The 25,271-nt window shown below is 43.4% G+C and overlaps 1 protein-coding gene across 1 annotated transcript in view; it reads left to right on the top strand.

The window, feature by feature from the left end:
* The window catches only part of WIZ (WIZ zinc finger), a 165,866-nt gene that overhangs the window by 127,164 nt on the left and 13,431 nt on the right, over positions 1-25,271 (top strand). Inside the window, exons 15-18 of the mRNA XM_040341722.1 lie at positions 3,469-3,507; positions 11,171-11,299; positions 16,237-16,497; positions 16,806-17,567. Of these exons, the coding sequence (XP_040197656.1) occupies positions 3,469-3,507; positions 11,171-11,299; positions 16,237-16,497; positions 16,806-17,567 (1,191 nt within the window). The remainder of the gene's footprint in view (positions 1-3,468; positions 3,508-11,170; positions 11,300-16,236; positions 16,498-16,805; positions 17,568-25,271) is intronic.

The raw sequence follows: 25,271 nt of genomic DNA, 5'->3' as shown, positions 1-25,271 counted from the left end.
TGTAAGTATTACAAAGGTGAAAGTGGCAAGATTTGGATGTTGAATGGATGTGGCATTGAATGGAAATATTTGAGTCCAGGATTACATCCAGCACCTTGGCGGGAGGGGAGAGATGAAAAGTTGTGCTATTAATCTCAATGAAAAAGGTTGGGGGATACTATTAGTTTTGTTTTTTAAAGATTTATTGAGCTTTAGGAAGACCTGATAATTTCATCAATATTTTCGTCAGCTGCATGTTTTAAATGATGGAAAAACTAAACGAAAATAAAATTCATTTTAAATTCAGACGACTAAAATGCTTCAAATACAAAAATGGCATTTTAGTCAAAAGACTGACTAAAACTAAATTAAAACTTGACGTTAAAATTAACAGTGGTCAAAAAGCAGTATTCTTATTTATTCACGAAACTTGTTTTTATTTTATAAAGATGTTGCTTGATACTTGTTTTCATTTTTGCCAGAGAACTGTTTACGTTTTTATATTCAGGTAATATGTGCAATGGCATGACAGCCAATAAAGTTTACAGTTTCTTTTATATATTGGGCTTCATGTACATGGGACGTTTTTACAACTTTTACAACCAGAACTATTTAACTTGACAGTAACCCACGTTTAAAACGTCAGTTTTTCCCGCTTTTTAAATGCCGCGTTTGCATTTTTTTATTTTTTTATGACGAAAAACTATGAGCGCTGAGCTATGAGTAAGCACTGATTGTAGTGCAAAACGTCAGCTGTATGCCCCTGTCTTTGCTGTGATGTGTGGTGTTTGAATACTTTTATCAATAAAAGGCAACCAAGAAGGTTTTTCCAAACATTTCTTTCTACAATATGACGAAAAACACCTATAAACTAAATGCTGCTAAACGCGGGTTACCACGTTTCGCCGCGTTTGGTGCCTGAAATGTGGAAATCTTTGGCATCTGAACCCATTTTTTTGCTTTCAAAGAAATGCTGTTAAATGCAACTGCCCAAAAAAACATCAATAAACGAGACTGTGTACATGGTCACATAGGATAACATTGAATGAAAAAAGCGTCCAACTGCCTCTGAATATACGTTTAGCAGCATCCCGTGTACATGGGGCCTTAAGTTGCACTTCTGTTTGCCAAAAAACAATATATGTTTATGATACTGGAGATATGACTTTTTTGTCTACTAAAATACAACTAAAACTCAAACAATTCAGATGACTAAGGTACGACTAAAACTAAAATGGCATTTTAGTCAAAAGACTATGACTAAAACTAAATTGGAATTTGACTTCAGAATTAGCACTGTTAGGAAGTGGTTTAACATCCATAAGCGATAGTAGTTGAGTGCAAGGTTAGTTGAGGAGTAGGAATACATTTGGATGTCGTCAACATGGAAATGGTATTGAAAGCCATGCAAGATTATCAGCTGACCAAGAGAGGAGGTGTAGATAGAGATTAGAAGGGGTCTGAGGGCTGATCCTTGAACACCAAGATGGGTCAAAGGAAAACTAGAAAATAGCAGCGTCTTGTAGGTCATAGGATTGGAGTTTTGTAATGAGGAGTGGGTGGTCAACTGTGTGGAAGGCAGCAGAAAGGTCTAAGATTGAGAATACTAAGTGGTAGCCTTTAGTTTTAGCAGCTAGTAGGTCATTAGTACATTTCTGTGTTGTGGGTGAAAGATGGACTGTAAAGGGTCAAAAATGTTACCAGTATAGTAGCAGGTAATACAGCTGTAGACGAGGAATTCTAGGAGTTTGGAGATGAATGGAAGCAAGGAGATGGAGTTTAGATTGTTTCAGACTGTTGGGGTCCAGCGCGGGCTTTTTAAGTATCATGGTGACCACTGAATCTTTTACAGGAACGGAGAAAAAGACTGGACAGCCGCACTTCCACGAAATTCTTAAAATGTTGCTTTTAATAGTAAAAAATGGAAACGGCACTACAAGTCACAGCAGACAGTGGGGTGGATAGCTGACACGTTTCGCACTGGGGTATCAGCTATGACTAAGCGCTGATACCCCAGTGCGAAACGCGTCAGCTATCCACCCCATTGTCTGCTGTGACTTGTAGTGCTGTTTCCATTTTTTACTATTAAAAGCAACATTTTAAGAACTTCGTGGAAGTGCGGCTGTCCAGTCTTTTCTCCAGTCTTCGCTCCGTGCATTGCCTGCACCCACGCTTCTGAGAGGACACTGATTGCTGAGTGCACTCACCTGGAGCGGCAGTTTCCCTTTTCTCTATCTTTTACAGAAAGTTGCCCGTAAAGAGGGAGCAATTGTAAATGGTATCAAGAGAGTGTAAAATAGAGCGAGAGGGTTACTGGAGTGGTTGAAATGGAATTGGGTCCAGGGGGCAGGTGTGCTTTAGAGGAAAGTTTAGCAACATAGTAGATGCGGTAGAGATAGTATGTTAATTGGCAGAGATAACTGGATAGTATCAATCTCATAACAAATTGTCTATCTTGTTTTTGAAATGACTGGCAATATCCTGGGTAGTGAATGAGTTAGTGGGCAGAGGCAGTGGGGCACAAAGTAGGAAAGGGCTGCAAAGGACTAAATTAAAGGGTTTTTAGTGAGTGATAAAAAAGGTCAGTTTGACAGCACAGAGGAAGGTATTGTATTTTAGGAGGGCAGCTTCATTCAGGGCAAAGTCTCGCAGGGACCGAGTTTCATGCCACACTTAATCATTAAAAGGGAGAAAAAATAAAAAGTTCAAGCTAACAAATTCATCCTCTGCATCCCGTAATACATTACACAATGCTTGCTGATCTATAGGGCAACTTCAGACAGACAATATTACAGCAATTTGTTGCTTAGTCACTCAGCGATGAAGTTTGCACAATGTTTGGCAAGTTCACCAGTGACCATCACTTTGCATTCACCTTCATGACATAGCTACAAACTGCTGAAGGAGAGTGATTTGTAGCAGTTAATGCTAACATGATGACATGGCACAGGTTTTACCCATAATAAGTTGTTTCTTGGTGGAAAAAATGGGCGGCGCCTAAAGTGGTTCTGCCACTAGTTACAAAATGCTGTCAATTGGCAAGGAATCGCTTCTACAAAACTGCCTGTCTGATGTGACTCGTAGATTGTGTGTGGAGGGGAAGTTTGGTGAACCTTGGCTTTTGCTACAATCTATTTGTACTGTAGCTTTAAAAAAAATTTGCAGCCATGCCTCTAAATTAGGGGGTGTCCAACCTGTGGCCCACAGGCTGCATGCGGCCCAAGACGGCTATGAATGGGGCTCAACATAAAATCGTAAACTTACTTAAAAATGTTGATTTTTTTTTTTCCCAGTCTATTGCTTAGAGCAGGGGTCTCTAAACTTTCTAAACGAAGGGCCAGTTTACTGTCCTTCCCACTTAAGGGGGGCCAGACTGTATTTATAACACAAGGGTTACATAGTAGAAAGTCATGTTTTACACACTTGTTATATCAGTTGACTGAAAAGATTTCCTTTTTTACGTATTATTTTTATTTTTTTCATTAACAGGATTTGGACCTTGGGGTCAAGGTCGAAATCATCAAGGAGGTAAGGACCATAGATCATTACTGTGTGATTACAAATTTCTGCTAATTATTATATTTGTACTATTTCTGGATTTAAGTTGTCAAAAAGCAGATCACAAAAAGTTGGGTGTTTTCTGTAGTAGCTAGTCAATGGTTTACTTTATTATTCCAACCTAAACTAGCAGATTTAAAGGGGTAGGGCCAAGCCAAATACACATACAGCTGTCGGGTTACCAGAGGCCAGGTAAAAGATGTACTCCATTGGAGTCAGAAGTGCACCGCTAAGGTAGTGGACCCTAGGACTGACTGCTGCAGAAGGAACTCTGGGAGGTTCAGGTTGGCAGGTCCACTGGAGCACCAACACGGTCCCACTGGGAGCTAAAGTATAGATTCCCAGGGTGCAGAGTCTAAGGGCCAGCAGCTGTTCACCAGAGCCTCTAGTGGTGAGAATGGACTGCGCTGCAACTGGCACCAGGTCACGGCCCCTAGGGTCTCCCAGCTCACGCTCACGGTAGACTACATGAAGGTAGAGTGGAAGCAGCAGACTGTGACAACAAAGTATAGCCAAAAGTCGGTGCAACAAGCAAGTAAGGCTAGTGAGGAGACAGCCAAAAGTCGTTGCAAAAAGCATGTAAGGCTAGTCGAGAACAAGCCAAGATCGTTAACTGGAATCAGACATAGAAGACACAGCAAGTCGCACACGAAAGCTAAACACACAATATTGATCAGCACGGCTGGCTTGCAGTGCACAGGTTAATATAGAGTTCCCTGATAGGGCCTGGGGTGGAGCCATGCTTTGAGGAGAGATAACTTAAGCGACCAGGTGGGAGTGGCTGGCCTCTTATTTTGAGCACATGGGGATGGAAGCTGACAGACAATCATTACTGCATAACCATGACAACAGCCTTAGGATATAATCAGAATATGGTTGTTAGTATGATGCCAGGAGTGAATATCCTGTACTTATTGTAAAAAGAATTCTGGAAGTAAAATGGAGTATTTATTTCTCCCCTATTATTCAGCCTGTCATAGGTATTGTATGTACAAACTCATCATTTAGAACGTTTAGGAGGGAGGAGTGATTCAATGGTTGTGATGGTTTATTTCAAATACATCACTTACTGAATCCTAAAGGAAATATATAATAAATCTGTATGTTGGATTTATGGAAAATGGCCTCTGCATTGGAAGGATTTTGTCTTTGTGTCTTGACTGGGCCTCAGTGCAGGCCTCTACAGGGAAGTGAGCAGAGAACCCAGAAACTCCATGCTTGGCCTCTACTCCTCTCTGCATGTTCTTGCAAGGGCAACAAGAGGTGAACAGTGACAGAGTCAGCAGAGACAGGGGAAACATTGGTGGACGGGTGTTAGCTGGTAGAGAAGTGCAGTGTGTTTGGATGTTGGGGTTCAGTGTCTGGGAGGCAGAAAAGTTTAGAGTCAGTGGGCTCCCTTCACTAAAGCATATCACATGCATTATTTAGGCTTCCAGACACAATTCCCCTAAATATCACATGCAGTCCTGAAACTGCCAAATCACTATGCCATTTTGCAGGAGTTTATCGCAAAACGCTGAAAACACTGTAAATACCTCATGAAAAGGCGTTTAACTCAATTCACAGAAGGAAATAAATAATTAAATGCATACAGTAATTAAGTATTGGTCCAGGCATGCAGTATTTAAAGAATGTAAAAATATAATAACCAACCATGGATCGGTTCTCTCAACAGTAATGCATAGAAACCTAAATATGGAAATTATTGGGGTTGATTTACTTAAAGCGGTTGTAAACCCACATAAATGTTTTATTTTTATTTTCTCCTGTAAGGCAAAAGTCATAATGAGCTAATATGCACCGCATATTAGCTCATTATGAAATACTTACCTCGGAACGAGGTGTGTAGCACTTACCTGGTCCACGCCGAGCGAGATTTCATCTTGCCTCGGCGTGTCTTCCGGGTATCGCCGCTCCAGCGCTGTGATTGGCTGGAGCGGCGATGACATCACTCCCACGCGTGCACACGGGAGATTTAAAACTCGGCAAGGTCTGGCGGCTGACAGTCCTTTCGCCATAGATCCCCGCGGTGCATTGCGAGGGGAATATCTCCTAAACCGTGCAGGTTTAGGAGATATTCTCCTTACCTACAGGTAAGCCTTGTTATAGGCTTACCTGTAGGTAAAAGTAAAGAAAGTGGGTTTACAACCACTTTAAAGTGTTAAAGTGTTACTAAACCCACAACAGTAAAATCAGTGTGTATAATGCAGTAAAGCATACTTGTTATACTCACTGTGGAACCTAAGGGGTTAATCCTCTGCATTTTGTGAGAAAAACAATCAGTGCCACAATGCTAATAAATTACTCCTAAAATGACGTGAAAAAAATAAAATATACCCCTCTGAGTGTCTACACAGCTGCTGAAAACTTAGTGATACACCATACCTATTGCAATATACATTTTATGAAAATAGTGCAGTGCTGCGTATCTATAAATCTTATATAAACAAATAATTATACATTCCATAAAACAATTTATGATTTTTTTTATTTATTTTTTATAAAAAAACAGTTCATATATAGGTTTCCAAAGCTGTCACCGCTGTGTAAAATCCTATTTAAATGGATCCAATATTCAGTGCACACCACCACCTGCTAAAATGCCTGCTCACCTCAAGGATGAGTATAAAACTCATAGACAGATCACTCCTTGTGTCCACCAGGATCAATCGATTTTACCAATGGTAGTAATTCCTACAGTCCCCAGACTGCACCTCTGTGTGGGTAATCAACGTTTGAATTGTGTCCAAACACCACCTTCCTATATTCGCTTTTTAATAGTCAATTCCACTTATATTTCCAGGGGTTAAGGACATGAAACAAAAAAGACAAGTACCATAGTGTTTTCTCTACTTTTAAATTTATTAAAAAAGCCCCCCAAAAAAGTTACACTTACAAGAAATAACAATAAAAACAGCATGTATCAAATCGCCAGCTCATTCATCGCAGATCTAGACTCGCGGTGCTTCGCCTGACATCACAGATTCGACTCCTCCCTTCTAAACGCGTGTCGGCCTCTCATTAGCCTTCATCAGTACTGATGGAATTGATTATTAAAAAGCGAATGGAGGAAGGTGGTGTTTGGAGACAATTCAAACATTGATTACCCACACAGAGGTGCAGTCTGGGGACTGTAGGAATTACTACCATTGGTAAAGTGGATTGATCATGGTGGACACAAGGAGTGACCTGTCTATGAGTTTTATTCTTATTCTTGAGGTGAGCAGGCATTTTAGCAGGTGGTGATGTGCACTGAATATTGGATCCATTTAAATAAGATTTTACACAGCGGTGACAGCTTTGGAAACCTACATATGAACTGTTTTTTTTTATTAAAAAAAAATCATAAATTGTTTTATGGAATGTATAATTATTTGTTTATATGAGATTTATAGATACGCAGCGCTGCACTATTTTCACAAAATTAATAATCCTCTGTATTGTGTATAAAGGCTGTGGGATGCTGTCTCTCTGATCCTCCTTTAACTGACTCCAACCCATCTACTGCTAGAACAGAGCATTGGGAGTCAGGATGCACATGCTCAGTTTGGTGTGTATTGCTGGAGAGTTTTTATTTTTTTATTTTTTTTTGGGGAGAGCGCATGTGATCAGCACTGTCCACACAGAGGTTCAGAGGAAAATGAAAACTCCTACAAGCTTTAACCAGGCACTGATAGAAGTCACAGGCCTACTCTAACTGCTGATGAGAAAAGGGATTTAGTTTAGATTTACGAAAACTATTGCATTTCCATGTTCTGTGTACTGTAGGGTCCTTACTTGGATTTTCTTTTTCATTTCACTTTCCATGATAATGGTAAGCAGGACAAATAGAGAGAGTGAATCTCCCTAAAAAAAACTCTTGCATATTATACTCCTGTTTGAGCATTTACTTTTTCAGACTTTTTTATTTTTTTATGTACTGCGTATATGCGTTTGCGCAATTTTGCAAACAAATGGTCAGAAACATATTCTAGCTCTGCACAAAAAGAAAATGGACACTTGTGCGCATTTGTGTGTATTTGCGCACATGAGGCGTAAATTACTGACCAAAAATTTATTTTTTTCCCACTGAAGAATGCACAGTGCTTGTTTACGTGCCTGTGTGCATTGGCACAATAAAATTAATGGGCTGTATGAGTACTGCTGGGACTTTGAAGAAGGGAACATACCCCAAAAGCTTGTCCTAAAAAATTGTATGTTAGTGCAAATAAAAAAAGAATCACGGACAGTACTCCGTTGTCTCAGCTCTGTAAACAAAAAGCTGTACTGTGCAAGAGGCCTAATGGGGGAACAGACTGCAATAAATACCTCTCCACTCTATCCAAAACGAAAAAAAAAAAAGCCCTTTTAGTTAAAGTTTAAGTAAATACAAAATATTTTTATAAATGTCAAATATTGAAAGAAAATTGTTCTAAAAATCACACACATATATAAATATACTTCATTTTTTATTGGTGGAAGAAGGGAATATATAATTGTGTGTGTGTGTGTGTGTGTGTGTATAATATATATATATATATATATATATATATATAGTGTGTGATCAAGTCATAGCGAATTGCAAACATATTTTTTATTTTTTATAAAAGCTATGCAGTATTTTACTGCATTTCTTAAAGCGGTAGATACAGCGTTGTGAATGGAGCCCAGGGTGCAGTGGTAGTGGAGTAGGGGGTGCTGGGAGGTTGGGAGTTTAGAGTCAGGGGTACAGTGCTGACTCCTTCCCACTGTGCGGATCTAACTCTCTCTTCTCCACTGTATATGTGGACAATTCTTGCACCAAGTTCACCAGCATTCTATCTGTGGCTGGCAGACCTTTTACTTAGAAACTCAGACATTTCTGGGGCAGGAAGACTGATCTTCCCCATAGAAGTCTTCAGGGTTCTATAGTGCAAATGTAGGATCAGAGACCCATCGCACATACCAACAATTAGCTCCCAGTACAGGAAGTCTCCCATTACTAGTCTGTGTTCCAATAAGGCATTGGGTTATAATTACGGGCCCTGTCGGCTACTTCAACCTACCCCACAGCTTCTGACGCTGGAAGAGGGGACTGCACCTGGAGTCCTTGCTGCCAGCTGTTGGCTTCACAGCTGACGTTGTGCCTTCAACCAACACCAGCCCAATACCAGTAAAGCTGCCCCCAGATCATCACTTTGCTGCCACCCCCTTTCTCACCACCATGCCTTTGACCTCCCTACCACTGCACTTTCACGCCAACTCCCTTGTGTTCTCAACACCCCAGCTGATCCCCCCCATCCTGCTCCCTAATTCTGCACAGCAATTCCCACGCCTGTGCCTGACCCCATCCTCAAACCTGCGAGCCCCCACTTCACTTTCTACTGCACCAATGCCCGCCTCTGCACTGATGCATACCTCAGTGCTCCTCACCTTTGTACTGATGTGCACTTCTTTGCTCTCCACCAGTGCAGTGGCAAGTCTCTTCGAATTCAGACCATTTCAAGCAACGGGCACTTTTGCTAGTGGAGCATTAAAGTGAAATTTGCAAGTGTTGTGTGTGTTGTTTTTTTTTTTTGTTTTTTTGTGATCGCTGTAAAATGTTAGAATTACTTTGACACACCGTCTTACTTAACAATGCTCACAGAAAAAAGTGATCTTTCAAAAAGGAACACTGGAAGCAATAACAACCTGAGTAAGGTTCTATTTTTTTTTTTCTTCCTATGTGATCCAAAACTAGAAAATTATAGTCTCAGATGCAATTACAGTGTAGGTAGACTTTGTTATATTGGCACTTCTTTCCTGCCTGAAGCAGTATGCTTGAGTTAATTGTTGGTGCACTAGCAAGAAGAATAAAAGTACTGTCCGTGATACTTTTTTTATTTGCACTAATATTTAGATTTTCCACTTGGACTTCAGAGAAGGAGAAAAACCCATGCAGCTTGTCCTGATAAATTTGGATGTTCATGCAAATAAAAAAAGTATCACAGAGAGTACTCAATTGTTTCTGAAGCCGTATGCCAGGGATATGCAATTAGCGGACCTCCAGCTGTTGCAAAACTACAAGTCCCATCATGCATCTGCCTCTGGGTGTCATGCTTGTGGCTGTCAGAGTTTTGCAATGCCTCATGGGACTTGTAGTTCTGCAACAGCTGGAGGTCCGCTAATTGCATATCCCTGCCGTATGCTGTACAATGTCCATCTTGTGCAGGTATAGTTCAGTGTTTACAAACAAATGGATATGTCCCGATCTATATCTGGCCTTCACAGCAAGGAGCACATGCATGGGCAGCAGTTATATTCTCGGTGTTCTCTTCTCAGTCCATAAGACCAGGCTTGTACTTTAAAGTGGATGTAAACCCTCACATATACCCAGTGAAGTGAACAGCCTCAGATGATACACAGAGATGAAACAAATCTCCCTACATAAGTTTTACATGTATATCTGCTGTCTTCAGCTTGCTATACTGTTTAGAAAGTGCAGATCGTGTTAGGAGATTTTCTCTTCCTGTTGAGCACTGCAGTGAAGCCTGGGCATACAGCCAAGACAGCTGATTGGAGGAAAGGCACACACTCCCTCTCCTCATAGGTAGAGACTTTAAGCTCCGTTTGTTGAATAGTTCAGGGCTTAGAGAATCATCCTCCCCAACACAAAACTATGGCTGCTTTTATCATATGTGACGGAGAACTTGTCAGATGTTATCATGCTTATAACAGAAGGAGAGAGCTACAGGACATAGTGCTTTGAAGAGAAATAACAAAACACTGCAGATATATGCCCAGCTCAAATTTCATGAATCGGGTTTAAATCCACTTTAAAGCGGTAGTAAACCACGGCAACGTTTAAGGGGGGGGGGGGGGACAGCCCCTGTAAGGCAATTGCATGTTGTGCTAGTATGCATCACCCTTCCCGACTGCCTACCAAGGTTTCCAGTGTTCTGGTTTTAATAAAATACAAATTTGAGTTTAATAGAATGCATGGAGGTAAGAAAAAAACAACCTTGTACCTTTACAACCACTTTAATACATAAGCATATAGCTTGTTCTTTTAAGACAGAGGCCTTTGTTACTGCCAAAAATGGGGCAGTTTTGTAGGGAAATGGTAATGTGGTAAAATGTATTGTACAGCAGGGCTGTTTTCTATTTATTGCCTCAATAATAAGTTACTGAATGAGTGGCTATCAGGCGAGGGCCATGTTCAGGGAAGATTATGTTTGACAAATCAATTTGCATCACAATGAGAGAAAATAACTAAATGGGAGAGAGGATAACTTTGTAGGGAAATTGGGGTAAGAGGTGGGCAGGGGGCCAGGGAGTGAATCCTTGTCAGCAAGTATCTTCATAGGTGCAAGTCATGGAGATGGTTCATTTCATACAGTCAGCAGGCATTGATAAAAATCTTTAGGAAAGCAGTTTTATATTTATGGGGTCCAGATCTGTTAAAATGTATATACAGTATTGTATCTTTAAGAAGTTAACTTTCATGGATTACATACCATGTCAATCCTTCACCTGAAGGATTGTTGGGGTGGGAAACCACCATGCTTTTTCCAGGGTTTTTTTTTTTATTATTTTTTTCAGGAAACCAAAACGTCTGCTAAGGTATCTTTTTAAATGGTTTGAGAGATTAGGCCTTATTCTTGTGCAGTCATTGATTTAGCTAATTTCCTTACAGCACTGGCTTCAAATGAAGATGATGGGCCACCGATAGATCTGGGTGGAGCTCAAGGCTCAAAGCCTGAGCAAAGCTCAGCAGAGAAAATGGTTTCAGATCAGAATGCTAACAAAGTGGAAGATTCTAAAGGTAATGTTACACCTCGTGTCTGTGTGATAGCCAAACAAAAAAGTGTCTTGTTTAAAGCTGAACACTAAGCAAATTTGAGAAGCAGTTCAGTCATGTATTCATAAAAAAATATTTATTTTTGTTCATTGAGGGATGCAGGAAGACCTAAATTCTTAATTTTTTGGTAGGGTTGTACCGACAGCTTTTTCCTGGACCCCCTCCCTTTTTTAAGCTTTTTTAGTGATATCTATACATCGGTGATCGGTGCTTGTAACTCCCCCCAAAGCCGCACCGATCACCGCTGACTGTCCCTGTATCCTCCTCCAGTTCCCCCATCCGTGCTCCGTGTCCCCCCTCCATGCTGCTTCTGTCATCCTCCGTTATACTGCATCCCCCCTCCGTGCTGCTGCTGTCCTCCTCCGTTGTGCTGCTCTCCCCTCCACACTCCGTGTCCCCCCCCCCCCCCCTCCATGCTGCTGCTGTCCCTCTCCTCACTTGGTGTCACCCTCCATGTCCCCCTCTGCGCTCTGTGTCACCCTTCATATCCTCCTCTGCCCCCTCTGTCAGGATAGAGAGCGGAGGTAGGAGCCGATAAACCCAGCTCCTACCTTTTCCGAATGAACAGAGTCAGTGATTACTGACTCTGTCCATTCATATAACTGAAACATTGTAACCTGTGTTTACGATGCTTCGGTTTATGAATGGAGAGGAGCCTCTGTCTCCTGTCCATTCATTTTCAGTGCAGCTGAGAAAGGGACTGGGGAATCTGTGTCCTTAGTCCCTTTCTCTGTCTCAAAGGGGAGATGTCAGAGGTCTGTAAAGACCCCTGATATCTCACCAAAGCCCCCCAACAGGGCTAAAAATATATATATATTGTAAAAAATGATAAAAATTTAAATAAAAAACATACTGACATCATCCACTTCCCCCCTAAGAAAGCATTGTAAAAAAAACATAACAAAAAATAGTAAAGAATAAAAATTGTAGAAAAAAAAAATACTGACACATGTGCCACTGTCACATGACATAAAAAAAAAGTATCGGCATTCGGTATCGGCGAGAACTGGAAAAAAAGGATCGGTACTTGTACTCGGTCTTAAAAAAGCGTTATCGGGACAACCCTAATTTTTGGGTTATACTGCTGTCTACAAGAGAAGTGGACACTGGCAAACAAAATACCTTTTAGGTCAGCCCGGCTAACCCCTCCCACTACCAGCATGGTTGAATTATTTGCTACAGTACTAAGAAGATGGATTTTTTTATTCTATTTTTTTGCTACCATTTTTTTCGTCACTGAAGACTCTGCTCCACATTGCTGGTAAAGTTGGTCTTTACAATTGCAGCTAGCCAGTGCAGCCATCCTCTGCCTAGCTTTGGAGTGATGCATCCAGACCCTGCTGGACTGGACATTGTGGGGCTAGCCTGGAAGTGACCTTCAGGCATTGCGTTTAATGTAAGGTGCTTTCTACACCCCATTCTGGTAACAAGCTAGCCATGGAGTGCTTTTCAGGTTGAGAGCTGTTGACATTTCCCCAGCGCTTGCCCTTTCACCAATGACTTACTCTGTGAGTAGGCTGAGCACAGGGAGCTTCCTCATTTATTTGAATCATTTGGGTACCATCAAAATGCCTGCTTTCTGACCGTTCCTTTAACAACACACGGGAATGACAATAACATTGTATTGTTTGCTCCTAGCTCACTCTGTACTACAGCTCTGTTGTTGCTTAAAGCTCACCCACTGATGTGGCCAACAACTGCAGCATGCAGTCGTGTTGCCTTCTGCTCCTAGAATAGAGCTAATTTATTTACTAGTCATGCAAGACTGAGACAAATCACCCAGTTATTTTCTAACTGAATGAAGAACACAGAGGCCACAATCGTATTCCTGTACTTCTCCTGCATATTCTGTCTTATTTGCCTGCAGCCAAATAAAAAAAAAACAAAAAAACATTTTGGTTCTAATTGATGTGATGCACACCGCTCTAAAACCAACAGATCAGTCTGTTGCTCCAATTAATTCTATCCCCAGTCTTGGGACCTTTTAGAGCCCATAAGACTGCCTAGAATTTTCAGATGCACATGCTGTTCCAAATCTTCCTTTATGGAGATGTTTGCTACAACCTCTGCCTGTCTTAGCTGTGAGTTTGCTTTGCCAAACTCTGGCTGAGTGTTCAAAATCTATTAAAAAAGATCTGGTCACTGCTGCCGTTTAATATTTTGGCCATAAACATTTGGAGCAAATCAGGGCTGTCTTAATGAGTGGGCACACCTGGGCACTGCCCAGGGCCCCCAGCTGCATGAGGGGCCCCTACACTTTCCCCAAAGCAGCTGGTTATTGAGCCCACACTGCCCATAAATTTGGGGGCCCAGTGGTGCTCGGGGGGATATCTGGGGTGTAGAGGGGTCAGAGTGCTGGGGAGGCATCAATCTAGCAGATATATTATATGCACAGGACAGCTTTGTCAGTATGTAGTATTTTCCCCACTGTTTCTTTGCTGTACAGAATGATTGTTCATGTAGTTAATGCAGCGCTCCACCCAATTGTCTGCCTCCTACATATGTGATGTCTGTTTACCTGCATTGCCTCTATTGTAGGGGCCCCAGAGCATTACTTTGCCCAGGGGCCCATGATGCTATTAAGACGGCCCTGGAGTAAATGGTCGTAGCCTCAAGCTAGATTTGTGATGGGCTGCTCATGTATTGGATGGGTCTCTTCTCAATACATAAGCAGACAACACCTTAAGTAAACTGTTTGACTACAGAACCCACCTGTAAAAAGTGTGTGCTCCACATGGCAATTTAGGGACAGTAAATCGTCTATAGATATCCTTATCAGGGATACTACAGGTGGCAAGAGAATCCATGTTTCTCAAACAGAAAAGTCTGAGGTTCAGGCATATTTGCTATGGGAAAATTGTAATACTATTTTGGAGACCGTGTATCTAAAATAAAAAATAAAAACTTGCACGTGGATGAAAATGATACCATTACAGATGTTTTATATATGAATATTTCAACTGACTTTTTATTTAAATATATATATATATATATTGTAGAATTCTGAAGGTCAAGAACATCTTTTGGGCTTTTGTTTCTATTTTTTTGCTGGCGAAATTTCCCCTCACTTACTATTTTGCAGACTGATTTCATCTGAGATAGAAAGTAAGGAGAAATGACAGAGGCAGCAATGAAATCTTCTTTTTTTATTCTGTTTGTGATCCTATGAGGATATTTCGCAATTTGATGTCCACATTGGACAGGAGTGGAAATAAAACCTAAGGCTGGATTCACACCTATGCATTTTCTGTGCTTTTGGCATTTTGCAGATTTGCACTACAGACCATTTACCATATGGAACACATTCTGTAGTGCAAATCTGCAAAATGCAAAAAGCACAAAAAATGCCATAGGTGTGAATGCAGCATAATGCCGCGTACACACGATCGGAAATTCCGACAAGAAAACTGTGGATTTTTTCTGACGGAATGTTGGTTCAAACTTGTGTTGCATACACAGGGGGTTATTTACGAAAGACAAATCCACTTTGCACTACAAGTGCACTGCAAGAGCACTTGAAAGTGTACTTTCAAGTGCAGTCACTGTAGATCTGAGGGGGACATGCAAGGAAAATAAGAAACGGCATTTTAGCTTGCACATGATTGGATGATAAAATCAGCAGAGCTTCCCCTCATTTCAGAGCTTCCCCTCAAATCTACAGCGATCTACAGTGACTGTACTTACAAGTGAACTTGCAATGCACTTGTAGTGCAGAGTGGATTTCCCTTTAATAAATCAACCCCACACAGTCACACAAATCTTGTCGGAAATTCTGACCGTCAAGAACGGAGTGAACGTACAAGACATACGACAAGCCAAGACCAATGAAGTTCAATAGGCAATTCGACTCTTCTGCTTGATTCTGAGCATGTGTGTTTTTTTTTTTTTTGTTTTTTTTTTGTTTTTTCGTGTCGGAATTGCATACAGACGGAAATTACGACAGCAAAAGTCCGATGGAGCATACACACGGTCTGAATTTCCGACCAAAAACTCGCATCTGACTTTTCTTGTCAGAATTTCCGATCGTGTGTACGCGGCATAAGGGAGACAAGCGGCAGTAAAAGCCTGGTAGGGATTGTAGCCCTTCTTCACATGTGAATTAAAAACAATGGGGTTGATTTACTAAATCTGGTTCGGGCAAAAATCTGATGCAGCTCTGCACAGAAACCAATCGGCTTCCAGTTAGTTTTTTTTTTGTCAAAGTTTATTTATCAAGCTGAACTTAGAAGCTTATTGGCTACCATACAATGAAGTGTAGACTGGATCTCTTACTTTAAATACTGCTTGTCATTCTAGTATCATTGCAACTGTAGCCTGTTGTGTAAATACGTTTTTTCCTTTTTTTTTTTTTTTTCTTCCTGTTTCTAGAACAATGTCAACGCCATGTAGACTGAGGCTGGAAACATACATTCTTGTTTTGGTGCAATTTTTATTTTCTCTGATGATTTTTCAATTAAAAACCAATGCACAAGTATCAAAACATTAATGCTATTGTTAAAACACATTGCTTTGCTTTTAAACAGACTTTGCAAAGTGTTTAGCATTGTGTGTCTGCACACAATGGGGGTTGATTAACTGAAAGCTGGGGAGTGCCAAATCTGGTGCAGCTCTGCATAGAAACCAGTCGGCTTCCAGGTTTATTTCTCAACTCTTAATTGAACAAGCTGAACCAGATTTTGCACTCAAGTTTTAGTTAATCAACCCCAATGACTTTACTTTTAATATAGATTTCCATGCGCATTTATGTGTTTTGTTGTGTTTACATTGAAATGAATGGAAGATGCATTGGGCAGCAACACAAAGATGTGTGTTTCAGCCTAAGTGCAATCATGTAAGCTGCATTAGCACTAAAGTGATTATGTTCAATTGGTAATTAATTTTATGGTTGATACCCCTGCCAGGCCAAGGTTCCCTTACATGTGAGATGTGTGGAGCGTGCTTTGAGACCCGGAAGGGCTTGGCCAGCCACTCACGCTCCCACCTACGGCAACTTGGGATTCCAGGGTCAGAAGCCACTGGTGCTGCCATTCATATGCTGAAAGAGATAGTCAAGCAGGGCAAGCTTCCGAAAGATGAGAGCTCACTGGGGGCAAAGAAGGTGGTCAGTCCCAAGCAAGAATCCAAAGCCCAGTGGGGGGATGAGGACGGGCCTTTGAATCTGAGTGAGTGGAGCTGGGAGGCCACTAGTGCCAGGGGTGGGCGTTTTAGGAATGTTGGGAGGCTAGAGGGAGGCATCTGCTGTAATATTCAACCTGTCTCACTCTTTTTCCCTTTTCTTCTTTTTTTGTCTCCACATTCTCCCCTCACCTGTCTCTGTCTCCACATTTTTACCATTTCTACATCTTTCTTCATTAACACCTTTATAATTAAATTTAAATTTTTATATTTTGTAAAAAAAATTCATCATATCATTTCATTTCATCCACATTTTGTTTTGTGTTTTGTATACCCTCCCCCCTTCATCTTACAGGTGTGGAAGGAGAACCAAATCGAGAAAATGCATGCGAGTTTTGTGGTGCTTGGTTTGAGACCCGAAAGGGCCTGGCCAGCCATGCTAGGGCTCACTTACGCCAGTGGGGAGTCAATGATCCAGATGCAAAGGGTTCCTCAATTGTCTTGTTAAACGCTTTTATAAAAAGCGAGGATTTCAAGAAACGAATGTCTGGGCAGACAGCAGCTGACAATGACCATCCTGCAAAAGCTCCTAGCGTTAGCAGCTCCACAGATAAAGAGCGTAACAGTAGCACAAAAAGCAAAGAAACTGGTACTTTCGCCAAGCCAGCAGAAAGCACAAATAAGGCAAGCAGCAATGCCTCTCCGAAACTCTCTGAAGTTGGCTCACGATCCATGTCGGGAGAGAGTGGTCTGAAGTTAGTGGACAGTACAGGGCCTATAGAAACGTCTGCACATTTCAAATCCCCTAGTGGGTCAGGAAACAGCACACAAATTAAAATAGTTGAAGCTGGTGCTCCTCGTGTCCTGTCTCCTGAGGCTGGTGCTTACAAATTAGTTGATGTTGGCAACTCCCAAATAAAGTCAGAGGCTGGTCATGGCCATGGTAAGTTGGAACATGGTAACCACTCAAAGCCTTCCATAGGAGGTCTCCTTCACCATAGACCTCTATCTGCAAACACGCCACCTACTAAAAAAATGAAGACGTCGTCTCCATCATTTAAAGCCAACCTGGATTCCTACTGGGCTCAGAAAAATGCTTCCACTCCAATCAATCTTTGTGAGTATTTATTATAAGAAATATATATTTTGTTACATGTTCTTATTGATTTTGTTTTTTTGTAAACACAGCAAATTATTATTATGACCTTGATGAGGGATACTTTGTCTGTAGAGACTCTGACTCTTTAGAGTTAAAGTGATTGTAAAGGCAGAAGGTTTTTTATTTTAATGCATTCTATGCATTAAGATAAAAAAAAACCTGTGTGCAGCAGCCCCCTTCAACCCCCCCCCCAATACTTACCTAAACCACATCTAGATCCAGCGATGTCGTAGGATTGTCTCGGCTGCCTGGGACTCCCTTTTTTATTGGCTGAGACAGCAGCGCTGTGCCATTGGCTCGAGCTGCTCTCAATCAAAGTCAGTCAATGAGTAGAGAAGGAGGGGCGGGGCTCCATGTCTGAATGGACATGGGGTCTGTGCCCCCATAGCAAGCTGCTTGATGTGGGGGCACTCAACAGGAGGCAGGGGCCAGGAGAGCAGAAGAGGAGGATCTCGGCTGCTCTGTGCAAATCCACGACATAAGGTAAGTATAACATGTTTGTTATTTTTAACTAAAAAATAGGAGACTTTACAATCACTTTAAATTTAGCAAAATGAGCATTACATGCAGTAAGGAAGGTTGCATCACTAAATGGTAAAAAATAAATAAAATGTGCAATTCTTGGGGTTCACTGCTTTTGAATGTCATTTTGTTTTAATCTGCTTTGCGAAGTAAAATAAAGCAACACAGGATCGTTAGCTGGGTCACTTGCCTTCTGCCACTATTTTTATTCATACACACTGTTTATGATCACCTGGCAAAAATAAATAAAAAATTGAGTATGGAGCATTTGTTTTCTATGCAGCTTCTGGTTAATTGAAAAACAATGTTTTCATTCTAGTTAAAGCTAAAACTTAATCTGCTTATACTTTCCCTTCCGTGGTTTCTTCCTACAGACTTCATTAGCCTGGAATTTTTTTTTTTTTTTTAAATAAAACCTTTCTGTTTCCATTATGTATCTTATTTTATAAGTAGCATCATCGACGAGTATCTGCGCTTGTCTATGCTGTTAATAGCTTCCTGAAAACTTCCCATCACCTTGCCTGAGTGATGCAAACATTGGGCTGGCTCTTGGAAGAAGAAAAGCAGGTATAAAAATGCCTAAATATGTGGGTGGTAGTCTGGAGAAAAGAAGTTTCCCTAAGGAGGCTGTATTTGCATGCAGAGCATCCTTGGTAATGCCGACAAATGATGCTGAGCTGCAGTGAAAGAACTGAAATCTAATGAATGAAAGGAACGGGCCATAGACAATAAGCCTGGAGAGTAAAAGGCTAGATGATGCTGGATGTCTTCCAGCCAGGAAATGAGGTGGCCTCTATCTGACTTGTTGCAGCTTCTGTTGCACAGTTTGGGAAGCTCACGGTGTGCAGAGAAATCGGAGTAAGCAATTTCACTGCAGGGAAGGAGACTGTACAACTGTTCAAGTCTAAGCGTGAAGTCCAGCTTTAACTTTACTAGTTAAAGCGGAGCTCCACCCTAAAGTGGAACTTCCGCTCATCGGAACCCTCCCCCCATCCAGGTATTTGCACCCACTTCCGGGATCACACTGCGGGGACCTGCAGGTAGTGCGTCACTCCTGCCACCCCCCATCCCCCGTTGTGTTCTGGGAAACACAAGGCTCCCAGAACACAGCAGGGGACCAGTGAGGACGGCGCAGCGTGACTCGCGCATGCGCAGTTGGGAATCGGGCAGTGAAGCTGCAACGCTTCACTTCCTGATTCCTTCACCGAGGATGGCGGTGGGGGCAGCAGGGAGTCTTCTGCTGCCGACGTCACTGGACTCCAGGACAGGCAAGTGTTCATTTCTTTATCGTACATCACGGGACACAGAGCAGCATATTCATTACTATGTGGGTTATATGGAGTACCTTCAGGTGTAGACACTGGCAATCTCAAACAGGAAATGCCCCTCCCTATATAACCCCCTCCCATAGGAGGAGTACCTCAGTTTTTACGCCAGTGTCTTAGGTGTTAGTCATGGTTTAGCTTGCCTCCGCATCCTTGGGATTAGGTGAGCTACCGGTTCTGTCCAAAAAAGCCTCAGCGCTAAAGTGGTCAGTAACCGGACCCCAAACCCTTGGGGTATAGCCCATAATGCTTTTCTTTTTAGAGAGCTGGACCCTGGGCCCAGAACTTAGAAACCTTTGCGTACCTAAAGTTTTCTGTTGCCAGGGTGCTATATGGGCCCAGGACAGTGGATCCTTCATAGGAACCCAGGGCCTGAAGGTCTAGACATCCCCACGGAGATGGGGGAAGATTGGGCCTCTTGCTTGGCAAAGTCCTGCGGCATGGAGCAGGTAAGTGAGGGGAAAACTTGCGGAACTTGGTTCTTAGCAGGTTTTTTTCTGGGGGGTCACAGGGGACATGCCTAAAGTTATGCACTGCATCTGGCAAACTAGTCACATATCATAAAGATAGGATGGCTCTCTATGTATTATTCCCCATAAGATGTGACCTCCCTTGTAGTGTTGGAAAAGCATTGAGTGGGGCCTGTGTTATATAAAAATATATGTGTGTGTCAGAGAGCTTTGCTTACCTGCAGGCCTCCAGGCGATGCTCCATTCAGTCTTCCTCCTCAGAGCCTGCAAGCAGGCAAAACGCTGACCTCCTCATGGTTCCAAGCTGCAGGCTGCAGTTTGCTGGAACAGAGAGGTCCCTTCCTCCCAAAATCCCCCCCCCCCCTCCCCCTGTCGGGAGGGGCATTTCCTGTTTGAGATGGCTGGGGGGGAAGGGCGGGTCAGTGGCTTAAAGGAAGGGGCGGCCCTTCCTTGTTTGTTTGTTCCATTCAATACTTTGGAACTGAGGAGAAAGACCAGAGCGGCAGCACGGGGCGCCGAGGACACACAGTGGCCAGAAAGGATATTGCAGTCTTCAGAGGACTGTTTTTTCAAGCCTAGAAATAGGCTGTTTCTTTTCCATCTCATAGTTTTTCTTTGCAATACTACTCAGGGGGACAGAATGTTTTTTCTTTCCTGGATTTGAAACAAAAAACGAAAAAAAAAAAAAAAAAAAAGTCATCTAGGGGAGAGGAAGCATTTTTTTTATCCCCCAAACAGGTGTTTGGACAATTAACTTTTATAGTTCCAAATACCAATAGGTAGCAGGTGTACCTCGGTATTGTACCATGGTATGCCGCTGTTTTCCCTACAGGGAGCCTTGGGGCCATCGGGATCTGGGGCTGGAGCTGACGCGGGTCAGTCCAACCCTAAGATGGTCACGGAGGAGGTATTACTCACCTCTTTAAAAGAGATGCAGAAAAGCATGGGAAAAATGATAGCCGCAGCTATGCGGGGCAGTAAGCGGAATAGATCTCCGTCGCCCGAGCGCGGACCCTCAGAAGAGGAGGTCCTTTCCTCAGGGGAATTGGACGACCTCTTGGACAAGGACCAAGTAGGTTCAGGGATCGAAGACCCGGATACAGGAGTCTGGGGCAGTCTCCCTGAGGGAGAGCTGGTGGATTCATAGGACTTGGTCCATAGGGCATTCAACTTGCCAGTACCAGATCTCCAGGTATCGACGGTTTCAGCTTTGGGCTCACTGAGGGCGCCTCAAAGCAATGCTGTGTTTCCGATCCATCCTCTATTAGAGGGAATTTTGTTCCAAGATTGGAACAAGCCAGATAAGATCTTCTTACCACCTAAAAGGTTCTCTGTCCTATATCCTATGGAAGAAAAATTTTCCAAAAGATGGGCTACTCCTGCAGTGGACACAGCCATCTCATGTGTTAACAGATCGTTAACATGCCCTGTAGAAAACATACAGGTGTTCAAGGATCCAGTTGATAAGCGCTTGGAAGCACTACTTAAGAACTCCTTCACTACTGCAGGGGCAGTAGTACAGCCAGCTGTGGCTGCGATTGGGGTCGCTCAAGCATTATCGGATCAATTTAAGCAGATGCTTAAACTTATTCCGGCCCAGCAGGCAGAAAAATTTTCGGATGTCCCTAAGGCCATATGTTTTACGGTAGACGCAATCAAGGATTCTATCCAGCAAGCGTCACGTTTATCGTTATCCCTTATCCATATGAGAAGACTCTTATGGTTAAAAAGCTGGGAGGCTGAGCCCCCATGCAAGAAGCTCCTGGTAGGGTTCCCCTTCCATGGAGGACGACTCTTCGGAGAAGACCTAGATAAATACATTCAGACCATTTCAAACGGCAAGAGTACTCTCTTGCCAACTAAGAAGAAGGTTCAGGGACCTGCGTTTAAACGACAGTATTCCCCTGGGCAGGGGCCCTCTAATGCCAAGCAGTATCGACGGCCTCCTGCAAAAGCAAACTTCGGCTTCAACAGCAGATCACAAGGACAGGCTGTTAGAGGCAAAAGGCAGTGGTTTCGCAAACCAGCAAAACCAGCCCCCAAGCCAACCTTATGAAGGGGCGCCCCCACCCACGAAGGTGGGGGGAAGGCTGCGACTCTTTTCAGAGATTTGGGAAGCCAGCATTCCCGACGAGTGGGTACGGTCTTCCGTGGCCACAGGCTACAAATTAGATTTCCTAAGGTTTCCTCCTCCTCATTTCCAGAAGTCGAGGATTCCAAACGATCCGGAAAAGGGAGCCGCATTAAGATCGGCATTAGATCATCTACTTTCCCAGGAAGTAATAGTAGAGGTACCAGTCCTGGAACAGGGGCTGGGTTTCTACTCCAACCTATTCATCATCCCAAAATCCAATGGAGATGTCAGGCCAATTTTGGACCTAAAGATGGTAAATGCATATCTAAAGATCCGCTCATTTCGGATGGAATCCGTGCGGTCAGCAGCTGCCACACTCCAGAAGGACGACTTCATGGCGTCCATAGACATAAAGGATGCCTACCTTCATGTTCCAATTTATCAGCCACATCAAAGATATCTACGCTTCATGGTGGCTTCGCGTCACTTCCAATTCGTGGCGCTTCCCTTCGGGTTGGCTACGGCCCCCCGGGTGTTCACGAAGGTCCTAGCCCCAATCCTAGCCAAACTAAGGATCCAAGGGGTCACGATCCTAGCATACCTGGACGACCTCCTAGTCATAGATCACTCGTCTCCCGGCTTGGAGCGAGCAGTGGCCCTCACGGTCCAATACCTCGAGAGGTTCGGCTGGGTCCTAAATCGAGAAAAGTCAGCTTTCCAGCCCACAAAGCAGTTGGAATATCTCGGCATGAGATTAGACACAGAACAACAAGGAGTGTTCCTACCTCTAAGGAAGGTAAAAGCCATCAAGGAATTAATCCTACTGGTTCTAAGCAAGAAAGAACCGACTATTCGCCTATGTATGAGGTTACTAGGCAAGATGGTGGCCACATTCGAGGCGGTACCATACGCCCAGAGCCACACTCGCATCCTACAGGCAGCCATCCTGTCAGCATGGAGCAGAAGGCCACAGGCCTTGGATATCCCGTTGCCGCTCTCATCAAGAGTCCGACAAAGTCTGTGTTGGTGGTTAGACCCTCAGAATCTACTGAAGGGGAGGTCTTTCAGCCCAGTGGCTTGGAAGATAGTGACCACAGACGCCAGCCTGACGGGCTGGGGAGCAATTTTGGATGGTTGCACTCGCCAAGGTACTTGGGCAAAGCCAGAGAAGCAGTTGCCCATCAACATCTTGGAGCTCAGAGCTGCTCGACTAGCCCTCAGGGCTTGGACGTCAAAATTGCAGGGGTTCCCGGTGAGAATTCAATCAGACAATGCCACGGCCGTGGCATACATAAATCACCAAGGGGGAACCAGGAGTCAAGCCGCTCAGAGAGAGGTGAGCTTGATTCTTCTATGGGCAGAGGCTCATGTGCCCTGCATATCGGCAATATTCATTCCAGGAGTGGACAACTTTCAGGCGGACTTCTTAAGCCGCCAGACTCTATGGCCGGGGGAATGGTCTCTGCATCCACTAGTCTTTCAAGCACTCTGCCAAAGATGGGGAGTGCCGGACGTGGATATCATGGCATCGAGACTCAACAAGAAACTAGACAGGTTCATGTCCCGCTCAAGGGATCCGATGGCCTGCGGAACCGATGCGTTGGTTTGCCCTTGGCATCAGTTCAAACTTCTTTATGCGTTTCCCCCGCTCCAGTTACTACCCCGCCTGCTGCGCAGGATCCGGGTGGAGCACATACCAGTCATCCTGGTAGCTCCAGCATGGCCCAGAAGGGCATGGTACTCACTAATCTTAAGGATGGTAGTGGGAGACCCTTGGACTCTTCCTCTACGGCCAGACCTGCTATCGCAAGGTCCGATCCTCCACCCTGCCTTACGGCATCTAAAATTGACGGCCTGGAAGCTGAATCCCTGATTCTCAGGGGTAGAGGTCTGTCTCAGAAAGTAATCTCTACCCTAATCAGAGCCAGGAAACCGGTCTCTAGGGTGATTTATTACAGGGTCTGGAAGGCCTATGTAGGCTGGTGTGAGTCCAAGCGATGGCTTTCTCGCAAATTTACCATCGATAGAGTATTAAGTTTTCTCCAGCTAGGAGTGGATAAAGGATTGGCATTAAGCACAATCAAAGGACAGATTTCTGCTCTGTCAGTGTGGTTTCAGCGGCCGCTGGCCACCCACTCGCTGGTTAAGACCTTCCTTCAAGGGGTCTTACGTATTAGACCTCCAGTTAAATCCCCGCTTTGTCCGTGGGATTTAAATCTTGTTCTGTCAAGTTTACAGAAACAACCGTTTGAGCCGTTGGCTGATATTCCTTTGGTTCTACTGACAAGGAAGTTAGTATTTTTGGTTGCCATAGTTTCCGCAAGAAGAGTTTCGGAGCTGGCAGCCTTATCCTGTAAGGAACCATATCTTGTTTTTCATAAGGACAGGGTCGTTCTCCGCCCTCATCCTTCCTTCCTTCCGAAGGTCATATCCAGTTTTCATTTGAACCAGGATTTGGTATTACCATCCTTCTTCCCTAAACCTACTTCCAGAAAGGAAGGGTTGCTGCATACCTTGGATATTGTCAGGGCCATGAAGGCCTATCTTAAAGCTACAAAGAAGATCTGGAAGACAGATGTGCTGTTCATTCTACCGGATGGGCCCAAGAAGGGGCAGGCAGCTGCAAAGTCCACCATTTCTAGGTGGATTAAGCAATTAATCACTCAGGCCTACGGCTTGAAAGGGTTGCCTCCTCCAGTATCATTAAAGGCTCATTCTACTAGAGCCATGGGCGCCTCCTGGGCAGCACACCACCAGATCTCTATGGCTCAAGTTTGCAAGGCGGCAACCTGGTCTTCTGTCCACACGTTTACAAAATTCTACAAGTTGGACGTAAGAAGGAATACTGATACAGCCTTCGGGCAGGCAGTGCTGCAGGCTGCAGTTTGAGACCCTCGGATTCCGGGGGCTCCTCTTGTTCGAGTTAAATTTAAAAATTTTATTTTTCTCAACTAAGTTGGATTTATTATGATTTGAGTATATCTCTAAATTAAATCCTTTTGTCTTGGAGATGTTCTCCCTCCCCTCATTGTAAGCATTGCTTTGGGACATCCCACATAGTAATGAATATGCTGCTCTGTGTCCCGTGATGTACGATAAAGAAAAAGGGATTTTTAATACAGCTTACCTGTAAAATCCTTTTCTTGGAGTACATCACGGGACACAGAGCTCCCACCCCTCTTTTTTGAGGACCATTTTGGGAGGCATACTGCTTGCTACAAAACTGAGGTACTCCTCCTATGGGAGGGGGTTATATAGGGAGGGGCATTTC

Source organism: Rana temporaria, chromosome 3, assembly GCF_905171775.1.
Source record: "Rana temporaria chromosome 3, aRanTem1.1, whole genome shotgun sequence".
NCBI lineage: Eukaryota > Metazoa > Chordata > Amphibia > Anura > Ranidae > Rana > Rana temporaria.
Note: the sequence above shows the minus strand (reverse complement) of the source record. Positions and strands in the feature narration are given on the sequence as shown.